At 35.5% G+C, this 25,983-nt stretch overlaps 1 protein-coding gene across 3 annotated transcripts in view; it reads right to left on the reverse strand.

The window, feature by feature from the left end:
• Positions 1-260: 260 nt before the first annotated feature.
• CPEB4 (cytoplasmic polyadenylation element binding protein 4) overlaps positions 261-25,983 on the reverse strand; it is a 63,345-nt gene continuing 37,622 nt past the window's right edge. Inside the window, exons 3-10 of one of the 3 annotated variants that reach the window (XM_044229368.1) lie at positions 25,434-25,484; positions 16,319-16,342; positions 14,409-14,582; positions 10,804-10,893; positions 10,297-10,415; positions 8,571-8,685; positions 7,135-7,316; positions 261-4,719 (exon numbers count right to left, since the gene is read on the reverse strand). In XM_044229368.1, the coding sequence (XP_044085303.1) occupies positions 4,492-4,719; positions 7,135-7,316; positions 8,571-8,685; positions 10,297-10,415; positions 10,804-10,893; positions 14,409-14,582; positions 16,319-16,342; positions 25,434-25,484 (983 nt within the window). In that variant the 3' untranslated portion in view covers positions 261-4,491. The remainder of the gene's footprint in view (positions 4,720-7,134; positions 7,317-8,570; positions 8,686-10,296; positions 10,416-10,803; positions 10,894-14,408; positions 14,583-16,318; positions 16,343-25,433; positions 25,485-25,983) is intronic. The other 2 variants (XM_044229377.1, XM_044229386.1) reach the window with 2 other exon arrangements.

Here is a 25,983-nt window from a genome sequence, read left to right on the forward strand (position 1 = left end):
AAAGAAAGAAAGAAAAAAGATTCTGCAGGGCAGTATGTGACCGAATAGTGCAGATCAAAGACAACAACCCACCAATACTTACAAACTTACATAAGCAATGCACACTTGCCACTAGTACTTAAATGACTGGACACCTTTTCATGTCAGTTCGTTCTGCCTTGGCCCAAGAGTATACACCTACTACATTTTAAATGATACATTCCTAATCATGGAAGCATAATCTACTTATGTTCATAATAAAGAAGTATATTAAAAGAAAGCTGAGTTAAAAGTTTTATTCATTCAACATCTCACATTACAAATATTTAAAAATTATATGCATACTGGTATAAATAGTCATTTGCAAACTATTTAATAACATTAATTTTCCACTAGCACTTCAACAAATGAACTCTTTTAAAAAAGGAACTGTGTTATATAACTTAAGAGTAGAACATACAAAAATAGGAACTTAACGTGAAAATGACTTTAATAAAAAATGAATTACCCTTATTTAAAATGCTATAATAAATACTACAACCTCCCCATACACAGTAAAAACTATATGGAAATTCAGCCAAGTAGTACAATTAACTGACATACTTAAATAACTTTTCCTTCTGATAATATGAGCAATACACTGGGAAAAAAAACATTAGGGATTAGTAAAAACTAGACACCCACTTGCTAAAAGTTTCACTTCCAAAAAATATAACAAAAATCTGATGAAAATTATAAAAACTAATTATACTTTAAATTTTAAAAATATAAAAAATAAAACAGTTGAATACAATATTGTCCCAATTCTTACAATGCTATCAATCACAGTAGCTTTAAAATAAGATAATAAAATAAAGCAAATGACCAAAACCTCTTTTATTCCATTTTTAAAAATAATCTCAAATTTACATTAGTAGAAAGATTGATTTCTGATTCTTTTCTTTAGAAACACCAGCAAGAAAGAGGATTACTCTTAACAGTAGAAAATGACATTTTTAAATGTCTGCAATTAAAAACAAAGAATTACACTGCAAAGATCTTTCAAAAGTTTGAAATAAGTATTGCACATAACTTGAAGTTAACTTGCCACAATTCATCACATTCAAGTTTTAAATCACCTTTTTAACAGAAGATTCAACTCTTCAAAACAAAAGGGGTGAATTATCAAGTCTTTCCAACAGCACTCTCATAAAATGCTAAATTCATTCACTGCAAGTTTTATTTTGCATTCTGCAGAGGTCTGTGTATGGAGAAGTATATATATTATACCAAAGCGTGGGGACCAGAAGGGGAAGGGAGAGGGTTCCTTTACATAGAAAATAATCAGAAACACTTTATTTTACATTGCAAAAATAACCATGTAATTACTCTGTAACTACATTGTAAGTACATGGCTGGTGCCATGCTAGTGCGCTAGAACTACATGCTTGGTAAATTGCAGTGATACTCTAAAGTCTGTAAACTAATTACATGTTAATTATGTTTTGAGTTACATGGTAACTCCCAACTACAATCCCATGTAATCTGAAGGACATGTAATCAATAAAGTTCAGAGTAATAGATAATAATTGTTTATGCCCTGTAAATTGAAGTGTAACCAAATAATCTGTAAACACGCTTGTCACACAATCACAAGTAAATATTAGTAGAATAACAATTTCTTACATTAGTCATGCATACTAACATTACACACCTGTCCCACGGCAGGCTATTTTTTTTTCTTTATATATAATTAAAAGAGCAGACATCTCTGAATCAAACACTTAACATCAATTTATTAATATTAAAAATGGCTAAACATTCACCAAGAATGTCTGCGTTATGAATAATTTGAAAAACTTAGTAAGAAGCTGTAGACAATTTTGTTATTTTAAATTTCTACCCTATGCTTATGCATTTAATTTTTTTTTTCTTTTTAGGAACTACAGTGTTATCTGTCATTTTCATGCGAATTTTTTTCATTAATTTGTGACTTTACATAAACTATTTCTTAAATTATAGGTACACCAATAGCTGGTGCTGGGGAAGGATGTTTAAGCAACATGCTTTCTCTTCTCTGCAGACTCTAAAATAGCATTGCCAGTGCACAACATTCATAATTTAAAATGTATGCAGAGCACTGAAATGTATAAAAAGCAGAATATAAGAAAATAAAATTTATTAAAATTATTTATATTAAAAAATGAAGTATATGAAGATCTCTCAGTAATAAAAGTACAAAAAGCTACTCTTTGCAATATGAAAAATTGAGGTATTGCATAAAGAGATATCCCGTCAGTGAAAAGTGTGCCTAAAAATGTTCACTGTTGGAAAAACAAGATATACAAAAGTAGTGCATAACAAATATACATTATGTGCATGACAAAATAAGTTAGCTACAAAAACACTGTACCGAAATTCAGCAGGTCATGTACAAAGGGAAAAATTATTATTCAAAGCTAGTTCTCAAACAGTGTTATTTCTTGTTAACTCATCACACCTGTTTACTGAGTAGGAACAGCACAATAGCACACCCCAAGCCACCTACAAGCATTTAAAAGAATAAAAAGAGGCAAATGAACATTTCGATTAGAATTACGTAGTTCAGGAGAAAAGAAAAAAAAGTCCCTGACCAGCTACACAAGAGCACCCTCCATTCGCATGACTGCTTTCAATATTTGCAGGGAATTCTTTAAAAGCAGCTCCCTTTCTATGTTTGACCATTAGACAGCATATGCCTCCATTTTGACCTTTGGAACTTAACAGGTATATACTTCATTAAAGCCTGTATTAAAAATAAAGGACTGCTTTTCCTAACGATAAACGGTAGGGGTCATCAGCCAGGTGGTTCCACCGTAGTGCTGGGGCAAGTCTTTGGTTTTGAAGGATCCAAGATGGTACTGTTAGGTAGCACAACTAGCAAGATTGACATCGGATTTTGATTTTTGTGTTTTTAACGTTTTGCACACTGGTAATAATCCTTTTAATGGTGGGTAGGGCATTTGATAAGAGAATGTCGATTAAAATAAAAGTTACTTCCATGACCAGGGCTTCAAGAGACTATTTTAAATTTACCCCTGAAGCATACTGTTCAACACATAATAACGCCTTTCAAAGCTAGAATTTTATTTATAATAAAGCATGCATTACTTGATGAAGTTGGCACTTCAAACACTGACTATGTCCCATGCTAAGTTCTGAAACGGTAATGTTATTTTATTTTATAGGAAGAGTAAGATAAACATACGTACCTTTGCACAGATTTACACAGTTACTTAGTTCAACAGTGCAAAACACTTTGCAACTACTTAACTTTTTTTTTAACTTTTTTTTTTCATTTTCTATGTTACAACTAAATTACAGGATACCCAAAGTAACTTTAAATCGAAAAGTAAGCCAATCAGCAGCCAATTTGTATATTGGTTTTCATTTTCCAGTTTTGGCTACAATTGTACTCTAACACAAAATCAAAAATGATATCCTTGAGGTATCTCTAGATCTGTTCTGTTTTGTCTCGTTTTTTAACGTCAAAATGGAGAGCAAAGGCTGACACCTGATGAGTGTTAGTAAATTAGGATATAGAGTTTATATATAACATCAAAAATAAAATTTATACATTTGTTCTTCAGGAGAGGAAATGCTAGTTTTCCCACCAGTTGTCATTAATTCTAGCTTTGGTAGGTTTCCTGGGGCTGTGACCAGATAAAGAAGGTTAAAAATAAGTAAGTGCACTCCCCTCAGTAGTAAATTTACCCAATTTTTACATTCTAAAGTTCTTAAAATGGTTGAAAAGAAAATAAACCTAGCTCTGCCTACTTTACTTTTTTTTTTTCTGATGCGGTAGTAACTCTGAGGCGTCATGAAATTCTATTCGGCCTCTAAACCCTTACAATTTGTTCTAATGCTGCTTCAATCTTGCTCATGCATTTGTGTTTGCTTTAACATGCTCTTTCCTGTTAATAATTGTTAACTTCCTCCACTGCTGTTAAATGAATAAAAAAGGGGGATGGAAAAAAGAGAGGAAAGGAAGGAAAGAAGGAAGGAAGGGAGGGAGGGAGGGAGGAAGGGAAGGGCAAAAGCACTTCTCTGGGGGAAAAACTGTCAGGACAGACTGATAGTGTTATTGGTGCATGGTTAATTTTAATAAAAGTATTCTTATATGTTATATTATTAACAATAATTTAATTAAAAACCCAAAATACTCTATTGTTTCATTTCTCTTTTAATATTTCTCTTTCTCCTCTAAGAAAATGTTACAGGAAGTTTGGATCCTCTTGGTCTCCAGCAAAACAAGAGAACAAAACTTCCATGCAACACGATGGCAATATGAAAAAGGAGTTCTTACATATTGTTTTCAGTGACACAAGAATCTACAAAACACCTATATTATAGGTCATTCTTTTCATTATACTATTGTTAAGTTACGGGCTGCTACAAAAGGACATGCCAGCATGAAGAGGTTGAGGAAGGGGTCAGAATTAACAGAAGAGTGCACTTATTCTGAGGCCTGAAAATGAGCACTGTAGTTACCCTTTAGTTCCAGCGGAATGAAATATGTCGCGGACGGTCACCGCCTTCCTTCACCAGGGGCTTGTGGAATTCCCTGCCAGCACGAGAATGAATAGCAGCCCAGCAATATTCACAGTAATACTGCAGACAGGTAACATTAGCACAGAAAAATGGAGCAAATTTTCCCCCACAACGGGCCCCCTGACATTCATCACACAGCTGATCATCCAAGACATATGGCTTAACTTCCACCTGCAATCAAAAAGAAAAGAAACAAGTTTACATTTTTTAGTGAATGGCCCAGGCAACTCTGACTATGGTGTGTACATTTCCATCTACTGTCTGAGTGAACGTATGCCAGGGTGCCGCAAAACAAGAGTCAATAATTCTTTTATTGAAATTAAGATAATCCATCTTCTACGAACCTGGCAAGGCTTTCATGCCCATCATTTTACATTTCTGTCTAATTAAACAGCAACTTTTCAAAGGACAGTGGGATTCTACCAGAAATAAAAAAGAGAAGCCAACTGTTGAGAACATTATGAGATTAAACCCACATGTGATTATTTATAGACACAAACTGTCACTTTAACTAGTGGATCTGGATTTTTGTCATACGTGGAAATATAATTTAAACAAACCAACTAAGAGCTTCCCAGTTCCACAAAACAGCACTTCAATATTCACATCAGAGGGAAAATCTCCGGCTTCTGCGTCAGAAACTTCTAAGTTGTAATAAAGCCTGGGTCAGGGTTTCTATTTACAGTGTACACATCTTGGGTTATAATCACAAACTCAAAACTCTGAGAAAACAAGATGCAGCCATAGTATTCACAATCTAAAACCCTGCTCAGTTGTTTGTCAGTGAGAATGGTTGACTTTCATCTAAAAGTCAGAGGTGGATTTATAAAACTGGGTCTGTTCCAGTGTTCAGTAGGCCAACCTGTCACTGGAGTCTCTCAAGCATTAAAAATAACCTGGCTATTAATTCACCAGTGAGAAAAGAGTTGGCTATTTTTAGTCTTGGAGAGGCTCATGGTTAAATTCCCTTATGCCAGGTCATCACTACCTCTGGTGCCATCCAGCTCTTGTCAAGGAATCCTGACAAAGGTTAGCCGTGAACTAAAGAAGATGAGTGACATGAAGACAGGAAGAGCAGAGGAAACTAGAGCATCAGCCTTCTGGCCCCAAGGCCATTTTCTAACATGGAAGGAGTGGCAAGAACACTGGTCAAAGACCTGATCATAGAGGAATACGAATGAAGTCTGCATTTCCAATGACTAACCTTACACTTCTGACACCTTTGTTGGGATGAAGCGGCGAGGCAGAAGACAATGCACACGTGGATGTAGATATTTTTTAGTGTGAACAAAAAACAAGTGGGCTTGTTAATGTATTCTGCAACTTGTCTCGCCCTCTTCCTGTGTTTATAATAGAATCTAGACCTTTCTGTTTAAAGGTTCACAATATATTATGATATCCACTATCATCTTATATTTTACACTGACACTGAGTAGAATACACATGAAATGAAACATAAGCAATAAATGTAAACCACTATTGACTTGATAGCTTCTACATAATGAATTGAGAACAGCACAGTACAATCAATCAAAAAAGACTTTTTTGAGCACAATGCCTCAGAGTGTTGATATCAAGTCAGTCCTAATGAAAGTGCCAGTCTCCCATGAAATAAGAAGCTGACACCAGAATATAAATCAATGTATTGCTTCTTTCATCAAGAGGGTCTTTCTACGGGAGGGAAAAAAAAAGTCAGCTGAACTAAACATTATGCTTACTAATGTAGCTGATTCACATTCTGGTGTAAATTCCTATCTCACCACAAGCTAGTAACCATTTGCTGCTGGCACACTTTGAGTAGTTTTGGTATAGGATACAGTTATATCTATCAGAACATAAACTGAGGACAGGGACTTCTTGTCCTAGGGGCTAAAACATTTGCTGAATGCATGAAACACGAAGTAAGAAATAATCTATGAATGCAAAGAAATAAGATGAATACAGAATTTCAAAAACAGTACCTTAGAAAACAGAGGAGGATACTATCTCTGAGGTTTTCTCCAGCTTTTTAATTCAGAAGCTTAACCAACAAAGAGGAATTTAAAGTGCTAAAAATAATGCTAATTACTACCTAATTTCAGGTGGTAGAATATACTACAAATAAAAAGATGATTTCTTCTATTTAAACTGTTATAATGAAATATTTCAAAGATATGCAGCCCTACATGTGAATTCATTCAGTGATTTGTTACCTAGTGTACTGGAAAAATAGGGCTTATTGAGGTATTCATGATTTTTTTTAAAAAGTCAGATCATCTCAAGGGCATTGATGTTTGTACTTGATATAATGATATTTACTGAATGATTGACTAACCGAATAAATTAATGAATAGAGGTGCTAGTTTAGGAGACTAAATTGCCCTGAGTAAATTGATACGGTGTTGTGTTAGGCTACACAAAACACTAAGGGATAGAAAAAATTTGTAGGAATCCTTAGATGTATTACAAAGCACACACCTAATTGGTCATAGAGGCATACTGTCAGCTGCTAATTTTACTGTCATATAAAATCCCCCCATTCCAATCTTGGTAATGACACACTGAGGGCCATTCCTAGAACTCTCCAAAATATAATCTAGGACTTACCCGTTTATCTATCTCTCCATGCTGCAGCTGAACAAAGCGGGCACTGATAGCAGCTATGTAACTCTGTTGATTAGAGAACGCGACTCGCCCAGCTCCTTTTGGGTATTTCAACTCAGGGTCGGTATCAATCCCAGCATAGCACACACCTCCATACAGACGATCCATTATCATGGCAAGCTCCACTAAATGAGATAGGAGCAAAGAGGTTACTGAAATCAGAAAAATCCATCTAGTTCACCAAAGGTTTCATCTAAAGCAGTTCATCTGTATTCTGAGCTCATGACCTTATAATAATAAGTCAATCATTAATCTTTTAAGTAAGGACAGGAGCTCTACTGGATGCTTCACATATGTTCTTTTTTTTTTTCATTTTTTTTAATTAACATATGATGTATTATTTGTTCCCAGGGTATAGGTCTCTGATTCAACAGTCTTACACAATTCCCAGCGCTCACCATAGCACATACCCTCCCCAGTGTCCATCACCCACCCACTCCATCCATCCCACCACGCCCCTCCAGCAACCCTCACATATGTTCTCTTTTAACTTTCACAACAACCCTAGGTAGTAATTTCCTGGCGAAATCGAGCCACAGATGGTTAAGTGATAGTGCTGGGCTTGGCACCCTGGTCTGTCTGCTTTATACCATGTTGTCATCATATATTTACAGTTAATAATATATTACTTAATATAAACAATCATGTGAAGGCTAGAAAATGGATTGACAGACATTGTCTGGAGGTCCTTCTAGTTGATTTCCTTCAAACCTTTGTTACCTTTTCCTAGAGTCTAGCTATTCACCCATTTTTTATGTTAAAACCTGAAATAATGAATGTATCATGTTCTCCAGAAATGTTACAATTTTAAACTGCATTCTTGTTCATTTTATGTTCTTTTTCTCACTTATACCAATAAGCCTCATTTTACTTTAAGTTAGGGATGAAATTTCACCTGTAAATACTACTCTAAAAAAACACGATACACTGCTGCTAGAAAACCCTACTATATTCTGGAGCTCAGCAAAGAACTGGTAAGCAAATGAGGCCATGGGAAACAAACTCTAAAATTCTTGACATAAAATCTATTCTTGAAGGGTTTTTCCAGACGATGATGACAGTGATGCTCTCTAACACCACACAAAGCACTTGGCACCACTTTTTCCCACTTAATGCTCAGAACAACTCTATATGAAGCAGATACACTTACTACTCCATTTGACTGATGAGGAAATTGAAAATTAGAGGAAATAATTTGTCCAACATCACTCAACTTTTAACTGGGAGCAGAGCACATGAATTCAAACCCAGATACTTTGATTCTAGAACTCTCGCTCTTGGACATTAACTCAAATGCTTGTGGAGAATTTTTCTTAAAAACCTTTATAAGGTATTTCTTATGCTAAAAGGTGAAGAGGGTAGTTCTGTTTGTTTCTTACCAGCTCGTAATGGTCGAGGAACACCACCGACAAATATAGTTTTTCGTGGGTCAAGAGGCTGTGAACCATCCATCACGAAGTCACTGTCACTGAGATTCCAAGGCCGAATCTGTACCTAGGGAGCAGATAAACCAGAATGTCTCATTCTTAATACAGACAGTTTATGAGGAAATAAGTTAAAAATTATTGCAGAGTATTTTATTTTAAGAGCAACAATAATCCACACCATTATAAATCAATAAAATTAGAAGACTTACATATAGCATAGCCTAACCCTTCATCTCATTTTTAAGAGCAAGTGATTTTTTTAAATGAACAATTTTTAAGTGAATGAAAGTTGAAGATTCAATTTTTATTATCTATTATAAGCTAAATCACTAACATGTCCTTAATTACTAGTAAGTTAATTAGCTGTTTCTCAAATTATTTGGGCTTCTATCCTACTCAATCCTCCAATATCCACATAATTTAAGTTATCACCGTATTTAATGCTGATCAGAATACAGTGCTAGGATTAAGTGCCCAATCCTACAAGTGCAAACTACTCCTGATACTAATAAATCTGCTGCATTATTTCAAAAAGCATTTCAAAGTAAAAATTTTGATATCTACACTAAACTTATGATAAAACACTTCAATGTGTCCACTGCTTTAGTCAACCAAGAATCGTGTACCTTATTTTAATTGTTTGCATTTACTATTACAAATGCCCAAACCGAAGGCTACAGATGGGCTCGTAGTAGGATATTCTCAATATGCACAACAACAAAATCCTAAGCCAGAGGTCCCACACTCAAATACCTATGGCGACTGCAAGGGAACAAAAACAGGTCAAATATAATTACCACCTAAGCCATGGGAACTCTGGGAAAAGCATTCCAGACTTAGACAATCCCAAGACACCAAGAGGAACTCCATTAATTATTGTGTGAGCTGAACCCACAGGCACCTCCATTCTGAACTGTACCCCATTACTAGATCTGGCTGAGTGGTAATAAATTGTTGATTTGCCAGATTTGAAAAAACAGGCCGGTTGCTACTATTCCTAAAGACTAAATTTTATGATAAAGAAAAACATTTTTGGGGCGCCTGGGTGGCTCAGTGGCCTTTGGCTCTGCCTTTGGCTCAGGTCATGATCCCAGTGTCCTGGGATCGAGCCCCACACTGGGCTCACTGCTCAGCAGGGAACCTGCTTCCTCCTCTCTCTCTCTGCTTGCCTCTCTGCCTACTTGTGATCTCTGTCAAATAAATAAAAACTTTAAAAAAAAAAAAAACTTTTTCAAGAATAAAAAAGAGTATGCCATGTACATTTCTGTATATGCATAATTCATTTTATTTTGGGAGAGTACCAAGTGCAAAAAGTTAAGGATAGTTATTGGGTAAGATCTTGATCAAAGAGAAGAAGGAGACAGACAAATAACTATTTGTGATTTGGGGGTTCTATTATTCAAGGAAATTCAGCTACTTTATCTTTATCAAATGCGTTATCAAGTTAAACTTTTTAATGGTAAAGACTTACCAATATCTTAATTAACCAAAAAATTCAATATAAGATAATGTGTATAAATAACATAGAATGTCAATGTTAGGTTGACAACAATAGCAATTTGTAAGTAGGTTACGAACATGTCAATTAAAAGATACATCAAGATGTCTGTGGGTTTTCAAACAAAGCAGAGATGACAGCAAAAAACAAAAAGCTATTTTCATGTTAGACAGCACTCACTGGCTTATCTTTGATAGTGGGACTTGACACACACAGGTAGAGTTTTCCATCTTCTTCAATACACGCATCAATCAGAGCCTGAACAGAGCTTTCATCTTGAAAGAGCAGGAATGCATAGCCTGATAAAAAGGGGAAAAAAAGGCTTATTTGTTCCCTAATTTTTTTTTTTAATTCTTCAACAGAAAGGAAGTATATAAGCTGAAACTAAGGAAGTACATAAGCTGAAACTAAGGGAAAGAGTAAAAAAAAGTTAAGAAAACTTACATCTTCCTACCCAAAGTCTGATAGGATCAACATTAATTTCAGTTTGGTATCTTGGAACATCTTTTGAAGTTAAATTAAATTTGAACCGAAAGTATGTATTAGGTATAAATTTCAAGGGCACATTTGGGAAAATATAAGTTTAACTATGGAAAATCTTACAGCGAAAGTAAACATTTATGAAAAGGCTAAACACTAAACAATATCAGGATACACTGTACATGTATATTGAATCATGAAGATTACCTTTAGGAGGAAAATAGGATTTGCTCTCTGCTTTATGAGGCCAATCCACAATCAAAGGGCCAAAGCGACGAAAACTAGCTGTGATCTCATCTAACGAACAACAAAGCAAAGCAAAAATAAATAAATAAATTTAAATATTTTTATAATCATTTTGAAAAGCAGTTTAGAAAAAACATTTTCAAAACCACTATTTACAAGAGTAATATAAAGAACTCCTACATCCCTTTCACCGAGATCCCCCAACTGTTACTGTTTTACACACTGGCCTTCCCCTTCTTCTTTCTTGCCCTTTCTATCTCTATGCATGCATGAATCAACCTACCTACCTACCTATCATTTTTTTTTTCTAACATGACACTCTATAATCCAGAAATACAACCACTGGCACCTGCTCAAAGCAAGGTCACTTCCTCATACACTATCATGTAACCCTCCCAATCAGGAAACCAGTATTCATACACTATTACCCCCCAATTCACAGACTCTATCCAAATTTCAAACTATCCCAACAGTATCTCTTTCTCCTTTCTGAATCAGAATCCTATCCAGAACACATGACACACTTAGATGTTCTGTCCCTAAGGTATCCGTATTCTTCGGTTTTGGAACAGCCTCTCATTTTTTCCTATCTTTTGTATCTTTGACAGTCCTAAAAGTATAGAGACCATTCATTCAGTAGGATGACTCCCAGCCTGTACCATTTCCTCATGACCAGACTCATGAGTAGGCTATAGGAAAAATAAATTTCCGAAGAACTTCTGGAAGGAGTAGGTAAGCATGTATAGATAGGACCTGGGAGGAAGGAAGGACAGAGGAAAAGACGAGATGGTAATGTGTTCAAGTCCCAAGCTGGTAGAACTGTTTGTCTCTCCTCCAGATTGTGAAACAGTACAGTCTGCTCTGCTCTGCTGCCCATTTCTGTAATATCATTTGGCTCATGTAAGAGAGACTGGTAAATAGTGGAATGAAATCACCATAATCTGGAAGTTGTACTGGTTTGCAAATCACTGTTCCTGGGGAAGGTGAACTAGTGGGAGTAGAATTTTAACATTCATCAGGAAAAGAAAAAGCCCCTAAGGCTTGTCTGATATGCAGGCAGCCGCGCTCCTACTCTCTTAAAAGAAAATGAAAAATGAGCACAACAACCAGGGCTCCCACACTAGAGAGGCACAATCCCAGCTGTGCAGGGCTCTCATCTCCTGGGAGTGTGCACTTCCTCACGTGCTCCGAGGTCTGGTTATATCTGCACTGCCTCCAAGCCTGTAAGCCAGCATTTCTGCTCTGTTGGTTTTGTGTATTTTCAGTATTCCTTAAGGCAGTCTCTAACCACACTGAGCCACTTGCCTAAATTGTCCAAGTCATTTCCCCGGTATTAATTCTTCTTGTTAATGCTTCCAGTACAAAGGTAATTGGGTTCTGAATTATTTGCTTCCTACCCTATTTCTCCAGAAACCTTATAATCTTTAGTGTATAATTCTTCAGAACACAATATTCTCCAGGAATACACCTTGCACATTATAGTAGAAAGATCTGTCTACTTAAATTGCTACTGACTTATCAATATGCTTGATGATTATCATAATTCCCATTAATTTTGCTGTTTAAACCATCTTCTTTGCCAGACTAGTCATATTCACCTGAGCCTCTAAAAATTTTAGAAATTGCACATTTAAGATTGCTCAGTAATTTTCCAAAAAGATAGAGACTATCTGGGCCAGAGAAGAACTTTACTCCAGGCAAGGTCAGATAAAATTCAGTCTTTGGGGACGCCTGGGTGGCGCAGTTGGTTAAACGACTGCCTCCGGCTCAGGGCGTGATCCTGGAGTACCGGGATCGAGTCCCACATCGGGCTCCCAGCTCCATGGGGAGTCTGCTTCGCTCTCTGACCTTCTCCTCGCTCATTCTCTCTCTCACTGTCTCTCTCTCAAATAAATAAAATTAAAAAAAAAAAAAAAAATTCAGTCTTTGCTCTCTTTTTGTGTGTAAGCATATAATTCATTCACTAAACACCATCTGTGCTAAAGATTTGACTTTCAAGGGTCAAAGACCCAAGAATCCATAGCACTAAGGAAAATGAGGATTCCAGGCAAAGAAAAGAATAGGCCACACACAGGAGCTTATTAGAGAGGCCAATACTGTGATCACATGGTCAGCCCAGCATGAACACTTTGGAAAGCTAGATCTTCTGAGAACAGGATGAAGACTGATTCAGTCTAGCCTGAAATCCCAATACAACTTCCACCCAAGACAACTTTTCATAGATTAGACAAAAGAGAGCTGTGTTTAGTTCAATCTTTGGCTTTTTGAAACCTTTTTTTGAATCAACCTTCCAAAAGATTGACCCTCTTAAGGAAAATGAAGTGACTCAATACATTTAATCTCAATCTAAATTGGAGCTTATTAAACATTATTATTAGACCTTATAGATTTTTAGAGAAAACTCTTCTATTCTCCGTAACATTAACTGGTTTATTGTCATTTCCATTTAGGAAACCAAGGCAGAAGAGATTAGGAAAACAACCACCATCACCACCAACAGTAAGGATATATGATTCCTAAACGGTCTGCTACTTGAATTTTAGTCTGAACTTGAACTGGGGTCACTTAGACCCACAGACGAAAAAAATATTGCTGAACAACTAATCCTCTAAAGCTTTGGCTGGCTCCTAATGCAGGCCTCAGCTCGAATACTACTTCCTTAAAGAGGATATCCTTGGGACACCTGGGTGGCTCAGTTAGGCATCCAACTCTTGGTATCAGCTCAGGCCCTGATTTCAGGGTAATGACCTCAAGCCCCACACTGGGCTCCATACTTGGCATGAAGCCTACTTTAACCAAAAAAAAAAAAAAAAAAAAAGGGCTTTCCTTAACCACCTTATCTGAGAAGATAACCTGAATCGTTATATTTGTTATATCACAAAATAGAGCAATATCACACTATTTTCTTTTCAATACTTACTCTCTGATATTTTCTTGCATGATTACATACTTTTTATCTGCCTTCCCCTACTAGAATTGAAACTCTATGCACACAAATACTTTCTATCTTGGTTATACTGTAAACAAGCCTAAGAACAGTGTGTGACTTTTTAAAAGCCTGTAAATATTTGACAAGTGAAAACATACTCAGAAAATGATAAAACTCTTAAGATTTCCTTTCTTGTGGTACAACTTAAGGGTTTATTTTTCCAAAGTTCATCTTTAAGATTTCAAAATTCAATTAACTACATTTCTGGAGCAGGTAGGAAACAAGAAAACATACTGAACCTGGCTAAGGCAGCACACACAAGACAAAACCACAGTAAGCACTATGTGTTTGCCCACAACAGGTTCCTTGATAGGGTTTCCCAAGGACAGTTACTCTTTTCATTTAGTCCAATCATTAGCTACAGCAGGTTCCAAATCCCAAATCCCAAAATCCTGCGCCCCATCGTAAACTAATCTTACCTGCCAGGATAGAAAGATAAGACAAGCTAACAATGCCATCAAAACTGGATACTTGGAGTGAGATCAGATTGTTATTTTAACAGCAACCACCATCTATGAGTTAGGACTGTGCGCCACAGTCCAGGCATTATGCAATTATTGGGTCTTAGTAAATATACCTTCATCGATGTCAGGAGGTAATCCGCCCACAAACACCTTTCGAGAATATCGCTCCACTCTTTCTCCATTCTGGTGAGTGAAGCAGTGAGGTGAACCCAGGCCACTATGAAGAGGTTGATCCCCACGGCCATCATCCAAGAATCCATCTTCCATTGGAAACAGTGAAGACTGACCTGGAATAGAAAGCAGAAAAAAAAAAGCTAACGGCAAATGTTCCTTGCCACTGCTGAGCAGACATAAGAAACAAGGAAAATGGCAGATTCAATAAGACTGCTTTTATTTTTCTCACTGAATAACAAATCACTTAGATATGCTCTTGAATTCCCATCACTTTAAAGTCTCTGTGGAGTCAGAGAGAAAGTGCATGGTTAAATAGAAGGCTGCTCAACTATCCCCCTGGGATCCAGACACTTCAGTGAGGTGAAATGGAAGTACAGGAGGAGGGAGCATTCTCTGGAAAGCAGCTGGCAGGAGACTCCATTGCCTTGGCAGGGCCCCCTGGCCAAGGGGCAACCTAGACATGTACACTAAGCATTAAATTCGACGATCAGATGTTAGATCACTTAAATTTTTTTAAAACACAAAATAATATAGTCTACCCAATTTACTCTAAGACTGTCCTTAAAATAAACAAGTCAATTTTTTAAAGTGAGCACTCATCTTGGTCTACCTTAATGGGATATAATCAAAACCCATTTAACGCTGTTACCCAACTTCATAATCTAGTCTTATAGAATTTAAGATTTTTAGGCATGGCAAAGATATATTTTCTTTTAGTTGAGTAATTAACAGCTGCCACTGGTGCTATCTAATTCGAAAAATGAGACATTAAGTTTGCTGTCTGAAAATCCTATCATACAAAATATATAAGCAAAAAAGACCAGAGATGCCAATGTGGTTCATATTATTCCTGTATTTACCTGACAACAAAACATGAACTTTGGAAATCATAAGCAAAACACTGAGCTACAAATAACTAGAATTTCTCAAGCACTGTTTTGTCATTTTTCAGATGGCCAATTTACTTCTAGGTACTACATAAGGAGTTTGTTAATGGCTCCTATAGAAATAGAGCTTCAGTGCTCTTCCTTTACTGAAATACTCCAATATCCTTTGTTGCCACACTTGTTTTCCTTTCAACTTTCCGAACTAAACACAAATAATAACAATATATTTGCTATGAATTTACCCTACAAAACTACACTCAAGAGTTATAAAATGAAGATAAAAAATACCTACAAAATTAGAAGTTATTCCCGAAATAATGTTTAAAAGTCACTTGCATTTGAAAGTTAAGCTATTTGACTATCTAGCTGACTTGCTGGTAAAATGGCAAAGCTATCACAGGTGATAAAAATCGGGTTTATTCAGGAACCTCTAAGAAATGATTCTTTAAAATTCTCTAAAATTTCTAGAGCTTTCCCCCCAGTGTTTGAAATTTATAGGAGTAGTCATTTGTTTAGCTAACCTCATTTTAAACCAAATGTATCATATGCTGACTTAGTAGAAAAAAATAGACATAAGGTATTCAAGTATAATTGAGCTTCCAATATAATCAAGTATTTGAGACTAGTCACACTGTATTTTCCCTTTTAAAGATCCTTAATTTTTTTTTCTTCCAAGAAATTCCTTTCAGAAAGAAAAAGGTGAAATAAATCTTCAGATATAATTAAGCTGAGTTTGAGTTTATAATACAGGAACATTATCAATTCAAATTCAAATCCTACCATTCTGACTCCTTCAACTTAGAAAGTCTATAATCTTAACTATGACATATAAAGTATGTATGGATCAAAGCTACATTGCATTTCCCCCTCCCCTTCTTCCCCACAAGGGTAAGAAATTGAGCAATCTTGGGTCCTCTCCAAATACAACTGGTACATTCAAAAGTTAGAAACAGTAATGTTACCTCTCCTTCGCCCATATGTCCTTGCTGCATGTCAAATGAGAAAAAAAAAACAAAACAACCTTTCAAACATTGTCAGAAGAATCGACTGTGATCTTTCATCTACCAGTTTTTGAAACTGAAAAAAAATAATTGACTATATTCCTCATTTCCTAGTAAATGTCTCAAAAACAAGGAATTTGGATGGTGAGAGTTCAATTTAATGCACTTTTTTGTTTTAAGTTCTTCGAGGACACTGTAAAGCTGTACTGAATTTTACTTGTGGTAAGAGAAGTAGTTGCCTGTAACTGTCACCCAGGATCCAGACTAGTATGACACTAAGGTAATATGTAATATGATCTAAACCAATTCCTATCATACGGATCTTAAATGCTCCCAGAATTCCCTGCCAACTAGCATTTCAGTAAATATTTCAATATTTAATTCATGACTCTTTCAACACTACAAGATAAACAGCAATTTTATACCATGGCTTTATGATTAATACCTAACAAAAGAAATAGTAACAAATGAAATCTTTAGGCAATTTATCAATTTCCTTTTAGCCAGAGAAAGTTTCTTATTCCTTGCCAAATTTTCCACCACATCCCAAATGCTGAAAAGTAAAAGTTTGGCATTTTATTGCCAAGTAGGTTACAGCTAAGAAGAGAAGTATATAATGTACTTATATGTATTTCCCTCAATACTTGACAAGTGGCAGCACAAACTTGAAATCAAGAAACTTTTGAGAAAATGTCTTCCCCAAAACAAACTGGCACTTAAAAGCCCAGCTTGTCCAATTACCTCGACCCTATTCAATAAACATTGCTTAAATGCCTGATCTTGCTAGGGACTATGGATGAACAGTACATGGCCCTGACTACACGGAACTAGCAACCTGAAACGCCAGACAGCCACATAAGCAAACAATGACAATGCAGCATACCTACTGCTATTGGTGTTAGGTGCAACAAGAACAGAGGAGAAGAAACTGGCTCAGATAAAAGAATCAGAGAGGGCGGTGTGGCATCTGAGGAGGAGGTCAGATGGCATTTAAGGCTTTAAGGAAAAACCAGAGGAAAGGGCATTGCAGGCCTGGCAATGTAGCAAATTGGGGTGCTGTAATGTTCAGGGAAAGATGCCTAGAAAAGAAGCATATGGGACAAGTGAGGGCTTGGCCAGCGAGGAGTGTTCTAACAGGAAGCTGGGATAGATTCCTGAGTTAGAAGGTGTAGCACCTTTAAGAAGTCATTATACAGACTGCTCAGGGTTTTAATTCTTGGCCCACTAGATAAATGCTCAATATGTGCAACTCAGTTACAACTGAATTATAACTTAGAAATACCATATGGGTATTTTCCAAAATGAAATTGTCTCATACCAAAATACATTTCTCTCATTACTAGATACATTGGATTTCACCAAAGTACTTGAACAAATGGATTAAAACCACACAAAATTGGGATGCCTGGGTGGCTCAGTTGGTTAAGCAGCTGCCTTCGGCTCAGGTCATGATCCCAGCGTCCTGGGATCGAATCCCACATCGGGCTCCTTGCTCAGCGGGGAGCCTGCTTCTCCCTCTGCCTCTGCCTGCCATTCTGTCTGCCTGTGCTCGCTCTCTCTCCCTCTCTCTCTCTGACAAATAAATAAAATCTTTAGAAAAAAAAAAAACAACACAAAATTTCCTTCAGCTAGGATTTCACTTTGCTAGAGGTCTTAAATTTGGGGTTGGGGGGAGGTATTTTCTCAGTCAACCTGACATAGGCTAAAAAGACAAAGATATCATAAAAGCAGATGCTTAAGAACATTCTATTACTATGACTGCTTCAATGATAATGGAGTTTGGGAAAATTAATGATTTGAAAATCTTGGTTCTGTCAATCTTAAAAAGTTGATTGATGCTGCTTAGATTTCCAAGGAAAGAGATATTTGAAGAGAGCAGACTTCTAAAATCTACAAAATTAACATAAAATTCTCATAGCTTCCATTTATCAAAAATAAATATAGTTTCAGGAAGAGTAAGTGCTACAGATTAAAGGCAAAAATCAAATAAATCTCAAAATCTTTAAATGTGTACTTTCAATCTTTGATCTTGTACCACAAAATTAAGCTGGTTAATATAAAAGAATTCGTGGTTAAATTCTGAAAACTACCTAGAAATGTTTTCCCACATTAAGAGAAAATAAGTTACAGGTGTACAATGCTTACAACATAAAAATTGCCGAATCAGAAAGGGAAATTAGGGGCGCTGGGGTGGCTCAGTGGGTTAAAGCCTCTGCCTTTGGCTCAGGTTATGATCCCAGGGTCCTGGGATTGAGCCCCACATCGGGCTCTCTGCTCAGCAGGGAGCCTGCTTCCATTCCTCTCTCTCTGCCTACTTGTGATCTCTGCCTGTCAAATAAATAAATAAAATCTTTAAAAAAAAAAAACAGTAATATTCTGGAACACAGAAAAGAGTGTTTAATTTTTTTTACTAATTATAATGCTATTAATAATTATATATTATTTTAAACATAGATTTTGACATGCCATGCATACAGAAAAGTACACAAACCATAAGTACAGAATTCAATGAATTTCCGATAACATGAAGCTGCCTATGTAACCAGAACCCAGACAGTAACAAAATGGTAAATGGTGCCCCTTCATCCTACACGTGAAAAATGTACTAACCACCTTTTTCCCAACTGTTTCAAATTATATTTGGTTTAAGATTATTACGATGCCGTACCTGTAACACAGATCTTTACCACTTCACTGAGGAAAATGTCAGACAGATTTCCAATCTCATGATTATCAACTGTCACATTATTATTTGATAGTTCTCAAACATCCAAAGAAGTAGAAAGTTAAAAAAATAATTCCCTTTAAATATGTTTTAAGAAATCTAAATTTTGGAAAACTTCTAGCTAAGTTGCTGAAATAAACCCTGCTCATATTTTCCCTTTAATTACCAAAGAGTATACTGCTAAAAATATTTCTAAAAAATGCATGCTGTTATTGAATACAAATCTTCTAGTACTCATAGGGTTTTAAACAACTACTATTTATACATTTATCTATTTTTATTTTTATTTCTTGGTTTTTACTTATAAAGTCCTCAATAACTTCATGATCAGTACTAATATGATTCAAGAAGGTTCTAAATGGGCTAGAAACATTCTAGCTATAAATTTTACAATTTCTGGATGCATGTTGTTACTAGATCTATTGAAAAGCACTTTATTTCCAAAATATCTTTAAAGGATTGCTTACAAATGCCCTATATTCATCATTAAATTCCCTCAAGCAAAACATTTTACTACTCTGGGATACTGATTTGCAAAGAAGGTACAGAAAGACTTTATTTAGCAAGCAGCCATTTTCAGATTGGCACATAGTCATGTGCTGATATCTAAAGCTCTCTAAGACGTAGTTTCCATGAGTACTGTACTTCCGTGTGTGCTGCACGATTCTTATTATGTACATGTAAAAATAAAGAAAACATAAGCAGGTATGTGGAAATATAATGAAATCTTTTTTCTAAAAACAACCACAAGAACCTTAGAGAGAAAAACTGGCACAGGGAAGGAAAGAAGGATTTCACTTCTTGATCTATCCCTTTCTGTACTATTTACATTTATTAACTATTTTACTACGCTTGTGAACAGACCCCTTTTTTGTTTTCTTCTTGGTACTTATGTTAAAAACAAACAAATTCTATTTTAAAGAAAAACATCCTTTCCTCCATGAGAAGACCTAAACATTTTTATAAAGAAGATGAAGGATAAAATATTACTAGATTTTAGTAGGCAATGAAAGACTGCTCATACTCAGGCTAATCTGGCCCACCTTCTACCTCTACCATCTACCTCTCATTGCCCCCAAGGTGAGAAACAGATAGCAATTCTATTTGGAAAAAACAGGGGTAGAGGACTCAGATTCAAAGATGTTATATAACTGATTTTTTTAGTAGGACTGAGAAAAAAAAAGTATGTAGGGAAATTAGTTAAGTTAGTAAATCATTTAAAAAAGATAAAAGTCAAAGGCTTGAAGCTAAAAGGAATTAATCTGTTAACAAAAGAATAAAGTTGACAGAACCAAAAAGCAGACAATCATCATAAAGACCAGGGCATACAATCCAACAAAGATGCAAAGAATTATTTTAAATGATCTTATAAATCAACCCCTAATGTAATGGAGTGACTCCCTGTCACAAAATTATTTTAAATATATGCCTAGTAGTTGGAATTTCACATGTCACATTGGCTTGTGTTTATACTAACTTGTTCGTACAATAGTCAAAGAATGCTGATATGATACAATAAAGAAGAGACAAAGATATTATTTGTAAAGAGCTATTTTAGAAAAGGGTAGAGAATGGCACTCTAGTTTCTCTACATCCCTAACCCTCAGTTTTCTACAAAAATGGAGAGCCGAAGAGAGAATAACAAAAGATACCCTATACACACATGATGACCACACAGTCATGATCTTCAGTAAGTAGTAATTTCTTCCTTTCTGCAAAAATAAACCGTGTCTATATTCTGAGGTTGTCTTAATAATTACTCTAAGCTTTTCATTACTATTCTAAGGCTAACAATTGCAGAGCACTTTAGAATTTACAATATATTTTTTCACCAAGGCATCTTTCAACATTCTTCTTATTGTAGCAACTAGAACCACATTATATACATTTTCAGTAAGTAACTATAATCTACATTTCTTGTGGGTAAATTATACCCTCCCACTTTCATGGATTTCTATGTACTACACCCCCCTTAAGCAAACAATCTTCCTCCTTTCATTCCGAAGAACTATAATTAAGAGTTGTTCTATGCTAACCTTTTTTAAAAAGATCTCTTAACTAATCTCCTCTGGGACAAGCAAATATTTTAGTGGATGCTGCCAAGTGAAAGAAATCCACAAAGAAAAGGAAATACATATATGAATTTATTAAAATCTAATATATTTTACAGTTTTTCTTTAACTTTCCCTGCCAGAGTTTCATTTCTGAAGCAGTTAATCCTATGGACTAATGGAATGGAATGGAAGGTTGGAGAAAAAAAGCACCAAGCATGAGCACTTTCATAAAGAGGTGGTTGCGAATGCATGTTTGTTGTCTAAGGCAAAAAAGTTTTCAAGATGGGTAAAAGGAAAATTAACCTTCCAGTCTGGTGTCTGTATCAAAGCTACACCAAGATAGACCACAGGAATGTGAGGTAAGTCTGGCCCAAGCTTAGAACTCCTTTCTGACTTGGCTGAGAAACTGAGTCAGTTTCAGGCTTGCTTTTCATAACCATAAAATGGATGTTCTAACTATATACCTATTACATAAAATTTACTACGAGAAAGTATCTGTTCTGGGATAAATTGTGTTCCCTCCTCAAAATTCATATGCTAAAGTCCTAACCTCCAGAAACTCAGAGTAGGTTGTATTTGGCAACAGGGCCTTTAAAGAGGTAATTAAGGTTGAATGAGGTCACTGAGGTAGGCCCTAATCCAGTATGACTGATGTCCTTAAAAGAAGAGATTAGGACACCATTCATGCACAGAGGGAAAATCATGTGAACACAGAGAGAAGACAGCCATCTACAAACCAAGCAGGCCTCAGAAGAAATCAACCTTGCTGGCACTTTGATTTTAAACTTGTAACCTCTAGAACCAGAAGCTCTGAGGAAATAAATTTCTGATTAAGCCACCAGTCTGTGGTACTTGTTAAGGTAGCTCTAGCAAACTAATACAGTATCCAGAAAGTAGCTACAAAGTTTGGTTTTTTAATATACTTAACATCCAAGGATTTTGCCCAAGAATGTCCTCTTAAAAAAAAAAAACAACAAAAAAAACTCTACAACTAATAACAGAGATTGATTGAATAATTTTTCCACAATGTGCACCACAACATTCTTAGCACAGTTATCAATTATTATTTGTTGCATTATGGTGGCAGGGTCTTTTAAAAGTCATGAGTGGTATATGAAGGTCACTGCATAGTATAAAAACTGACGATTGAGCATGGCCAAGGGGGGAAAAAAGTAATTTGATCCACTAGATGAGTAAGCTCTTTTTATCTTTGTACATGCAAATCCCAACATTACTTCAATATAAACTGCTGAAGCTGGTAGACTACTCTGAATCTTTTTGTCTTTTTATTTATTCAGGATTTAAACCCCACTTCTTTTCCAAAAAGCACTGAGATTACTTGAAAAATTCAAAACAAGTTATACAATGAAAATCATAGTCAAAATTCAGATGTTCAAGTGAAGAGAGTAAACAGTTCTCACACGCTTTTTATCTAAACAAAAAAGAAATGGCTTTCAACTCAACAGCGGCTTGGAAGAAAAAGCTCTGAAAGTTACAGTTAAGACAAAGTAGAGTAGCTATATAAATAATCACCTTTCTAAAGGTTCTTAAGCCTGAATAGATAATTTATGGTGGACAGGGAAGAAGAGCTCCTTATAGTTCCTTAAAGTCTTAAAGTTGAATAATGAATGTGAATCAACACAATGTACTAGGCTTTTATTTTCAGCTTTAAGGAGAGACTGCATGGATATGAGATACAAAAGGACTGCATTTAAAAATGAATACAGTAATTTTTATATTACCTATTTTAATAATCAGCCAAAAAAAGCATGTTCAACAATAGATGATTTTTACACTTATCTTAATCCCATTTTGTTTTTTCCTTATAAATTTTTAGCACTAATATTCCTAACCAAAATATGTATGTGTATATTAGCACTAATATTCCTAGCCACAAATATTCCTAACCATTCTATTATTTTAACTACGTAGCAGCTCTATGCTAAATGATTTACATGCATTTCATCTTCATCACAATTCTGTGAAATGGGTAGTATTTATGAGTCCAAAGTTTATCTTCGTTAAATACAAATAGCGCTTTAAACTAGATTTATAAGATGGGTACCCCCAAAACATGAACTAAGTTGTCAGCAAAGTCACTAAAACATCAACACACAAATGAGATTAATTTATCTAGAGAAGCAATCCACCACAGAAGAGGTTTCATAAATCAGACTGAAGAGAATGGGCAATGCCTATACCCACACCAAAATGATTAAAAATTGTCTCAACCTTCCTCCACCCCCACCTTGCTTTAATTTTATGATTTTAAAGTAATCTGCTATAATCTGCACTTTGCTATTGGAGAAACAACTCTGTCAGTCACCTACAGCATCTGGTCTACCTAGTTTTATTCCTTATTAAGAATGTATAAACTGGCATCTGGTCCTAGTTGGTTGGTTATTAAGAACTAACACTTGAACAAATCTGATAAAATCAAGTTCTAAGACCTTCTGAGGTGAACACTAGATCTGAGACCATGGCACTCATAAACCCGCTAGGATTATACTTAAGGAAACAGCAAGTTCTCCCTCTTTGACAACTCTTTGTTCTTTATCTTCCTATCTTTCAGTTTGAGACAATTTTTAAACTCAGCCTGTATACCTTTCTAGTAAACACAGTTTCCACGTATGCAACAGCAAAAACCACCCAGTCGCTTCCTAGAGTCTATGGACTAATAAAATTTCAAAAAAGTAATTATTTTTTACCTTTATTTTTCTTTGCTAAGAAAGGGTCACAAAAAATAATCCATTCATAAAAGAAAGGATATTAATGGCAAGGGCAGAAGAGGCAATCTCACAATAATAGACTCTCAAAAAATGAAGTGAATTTAGCTTTAAGGAAAACCCATTAGAGAGTTCAGAGAGTCTCACCTCAACAAAGATGGACTCCAGAGGGAACGGATCTAATTTAGCAACTGCATGAGGAAATTGAGACAAAGAAGAGTTGACCACTTTGCCCATGATCGCACATCAGCATCTCAAATCCTGGGTTCACTGCCATTTCCAGCATGCAGACTCAGAAACTTGTTCCACAGGAAAAGCTAAAGTCTTGCTAGAATGGCAACCCTTAAATTATTCCCGCTTATCCTGATGCCATTATCACCACTGGCTTTGGTTTTCGGTCTACCCACACTTATACTGAAATATTATATTTTGGTATTATTTCTGGTAGCTGCAGCATGAAAAGGCCAAAGTCTGATGAATAAATGAGACTTTTATAAAATATACAGTCTTCAGAGGATCTAACGCACCCATGGCAACTCTTATAAATCAAATTTCCTTTTAACTTTTACTGGCTCGACAATCTTATGTTCTATAGAATACTGGTATCAAATATTAACCAAAAGTAGATCCAGTCATAAAAATAATTTTTTCCTAAAACTAATTTTTAATCCTCCATTCACAATATACCAGAGACAAGGAGTACAAAATTTGTTGGTTTTTTGTTTTGTTTTGTTTTATCTTTGGAATAATGAGAATACAGCTATTCAGCCAAGAACATGTCTTTGAGATGGTGGGACTTACAATGAGCTTTGACAGATGGAAGGCACTGTGAGCACAATTAAAAATCCATATTCAATAGTGAATGAGTAGAAAAGAAGTAAATAAGACTTTGGTATTTCACCTAATTAAACTATAGTAGTACAAAACAGACATTTTTTGACTCAATTCCTTTTAGGAGGAGATGCCCCTTCCTTGTTAAATTTAATCTGCTGCAGCATATGCACATAAAAGAGAACTCAACAGCCCACTGGCAATATTTAGAACCAGAAAGGAGAATTTACCAAGGGCACAGTGAAGGTCAATAAAACATTTTTCTTGTTCTCATTCGACAGCAAATAGTGAATAACCTTGTCCTCTACAATGTCAAGACCTGTGGTCTCAGGCTGCATTTTCTGGTTTCAGATCTCTGATTACCCTCCCTTTCTCCTGGAACATTTTTCTAACTACATGGAAATGGTTTTCATGTTGACATTTCAAAGGTCACTCTACAGAATCTAATGGTAGATTAAACCATTCTTTATGTATCATTAGGGATTCTCATTTATTCTGTCATCAATTTCAAGACAGAGAATAAGTTAGTTCTCAACGTTTAAAAAAGTTACTGCCACAATTTGGAGGAAAATAATTATTCATTATACAGCTAATAAATTAATAGCAACTTACAATTATCATTACAGAACAAACTAATGTCATTTTTCCACTTGTCAAAGCATACCTATTATATTTTCTCATCTAGAACTAACTTGTTTCATTTCTGTGCACTTCACTAGGGTAAATCAATTATCACTTACCATTAATAAGCAGAGAGCTATCGGATCCTGGATATGAATAGTTTAGACGACCTGAAGGTAAAAGAAGGCCGTTACTAAATTTATTTTTTTCATAGATGGTTTTAATGTATTCAGTAACAAAGCTGAATTAATAGTTTTAATTAAGGTAAGGTATTTTTAAAAAGCTTTATTATGGGATAAAACTTTGCTGTGCTGATGAACACAACGAGTCAGAGGACATATCAATCAGCATGTTCACAAACATCCAAAAAGAAGGGTAAGTTTGAAAGTGGGAAAATAAAATATCCCTCATATTTAACTATTTGGTCTCTAATTTCCAAATTCCCATACAAAGTAATTTTCTTTATAGCATTACATTCTAATAGAAACTCATAATAATAGTTTTTTTGCCCCATAAATATAAAAATGTTTTCATGTGTGTAGTTTCTTTGTTTTTTAAAAGTACATAATTAGCAGGAAGATTTCTCTATATAATTCATAACAAAAGTGCCAGACTTATGCCTACATGTACAGACACACTAATGGGTTTAAATTCTCACTTTGGAGGAAG

Source organism: Neovison vison, chromosome 1 (genome assembly GCF_020171115.1).
Source record: "Neovison vison isolate M4711 chromosome 1, ASM_NN_V1, whole genome shotgun sequence".
NCBI lineage: Eukaryota > Metazoa > Chordata > Mammalia > Carnivora > Mustelidae > Neogale > Neogale vison.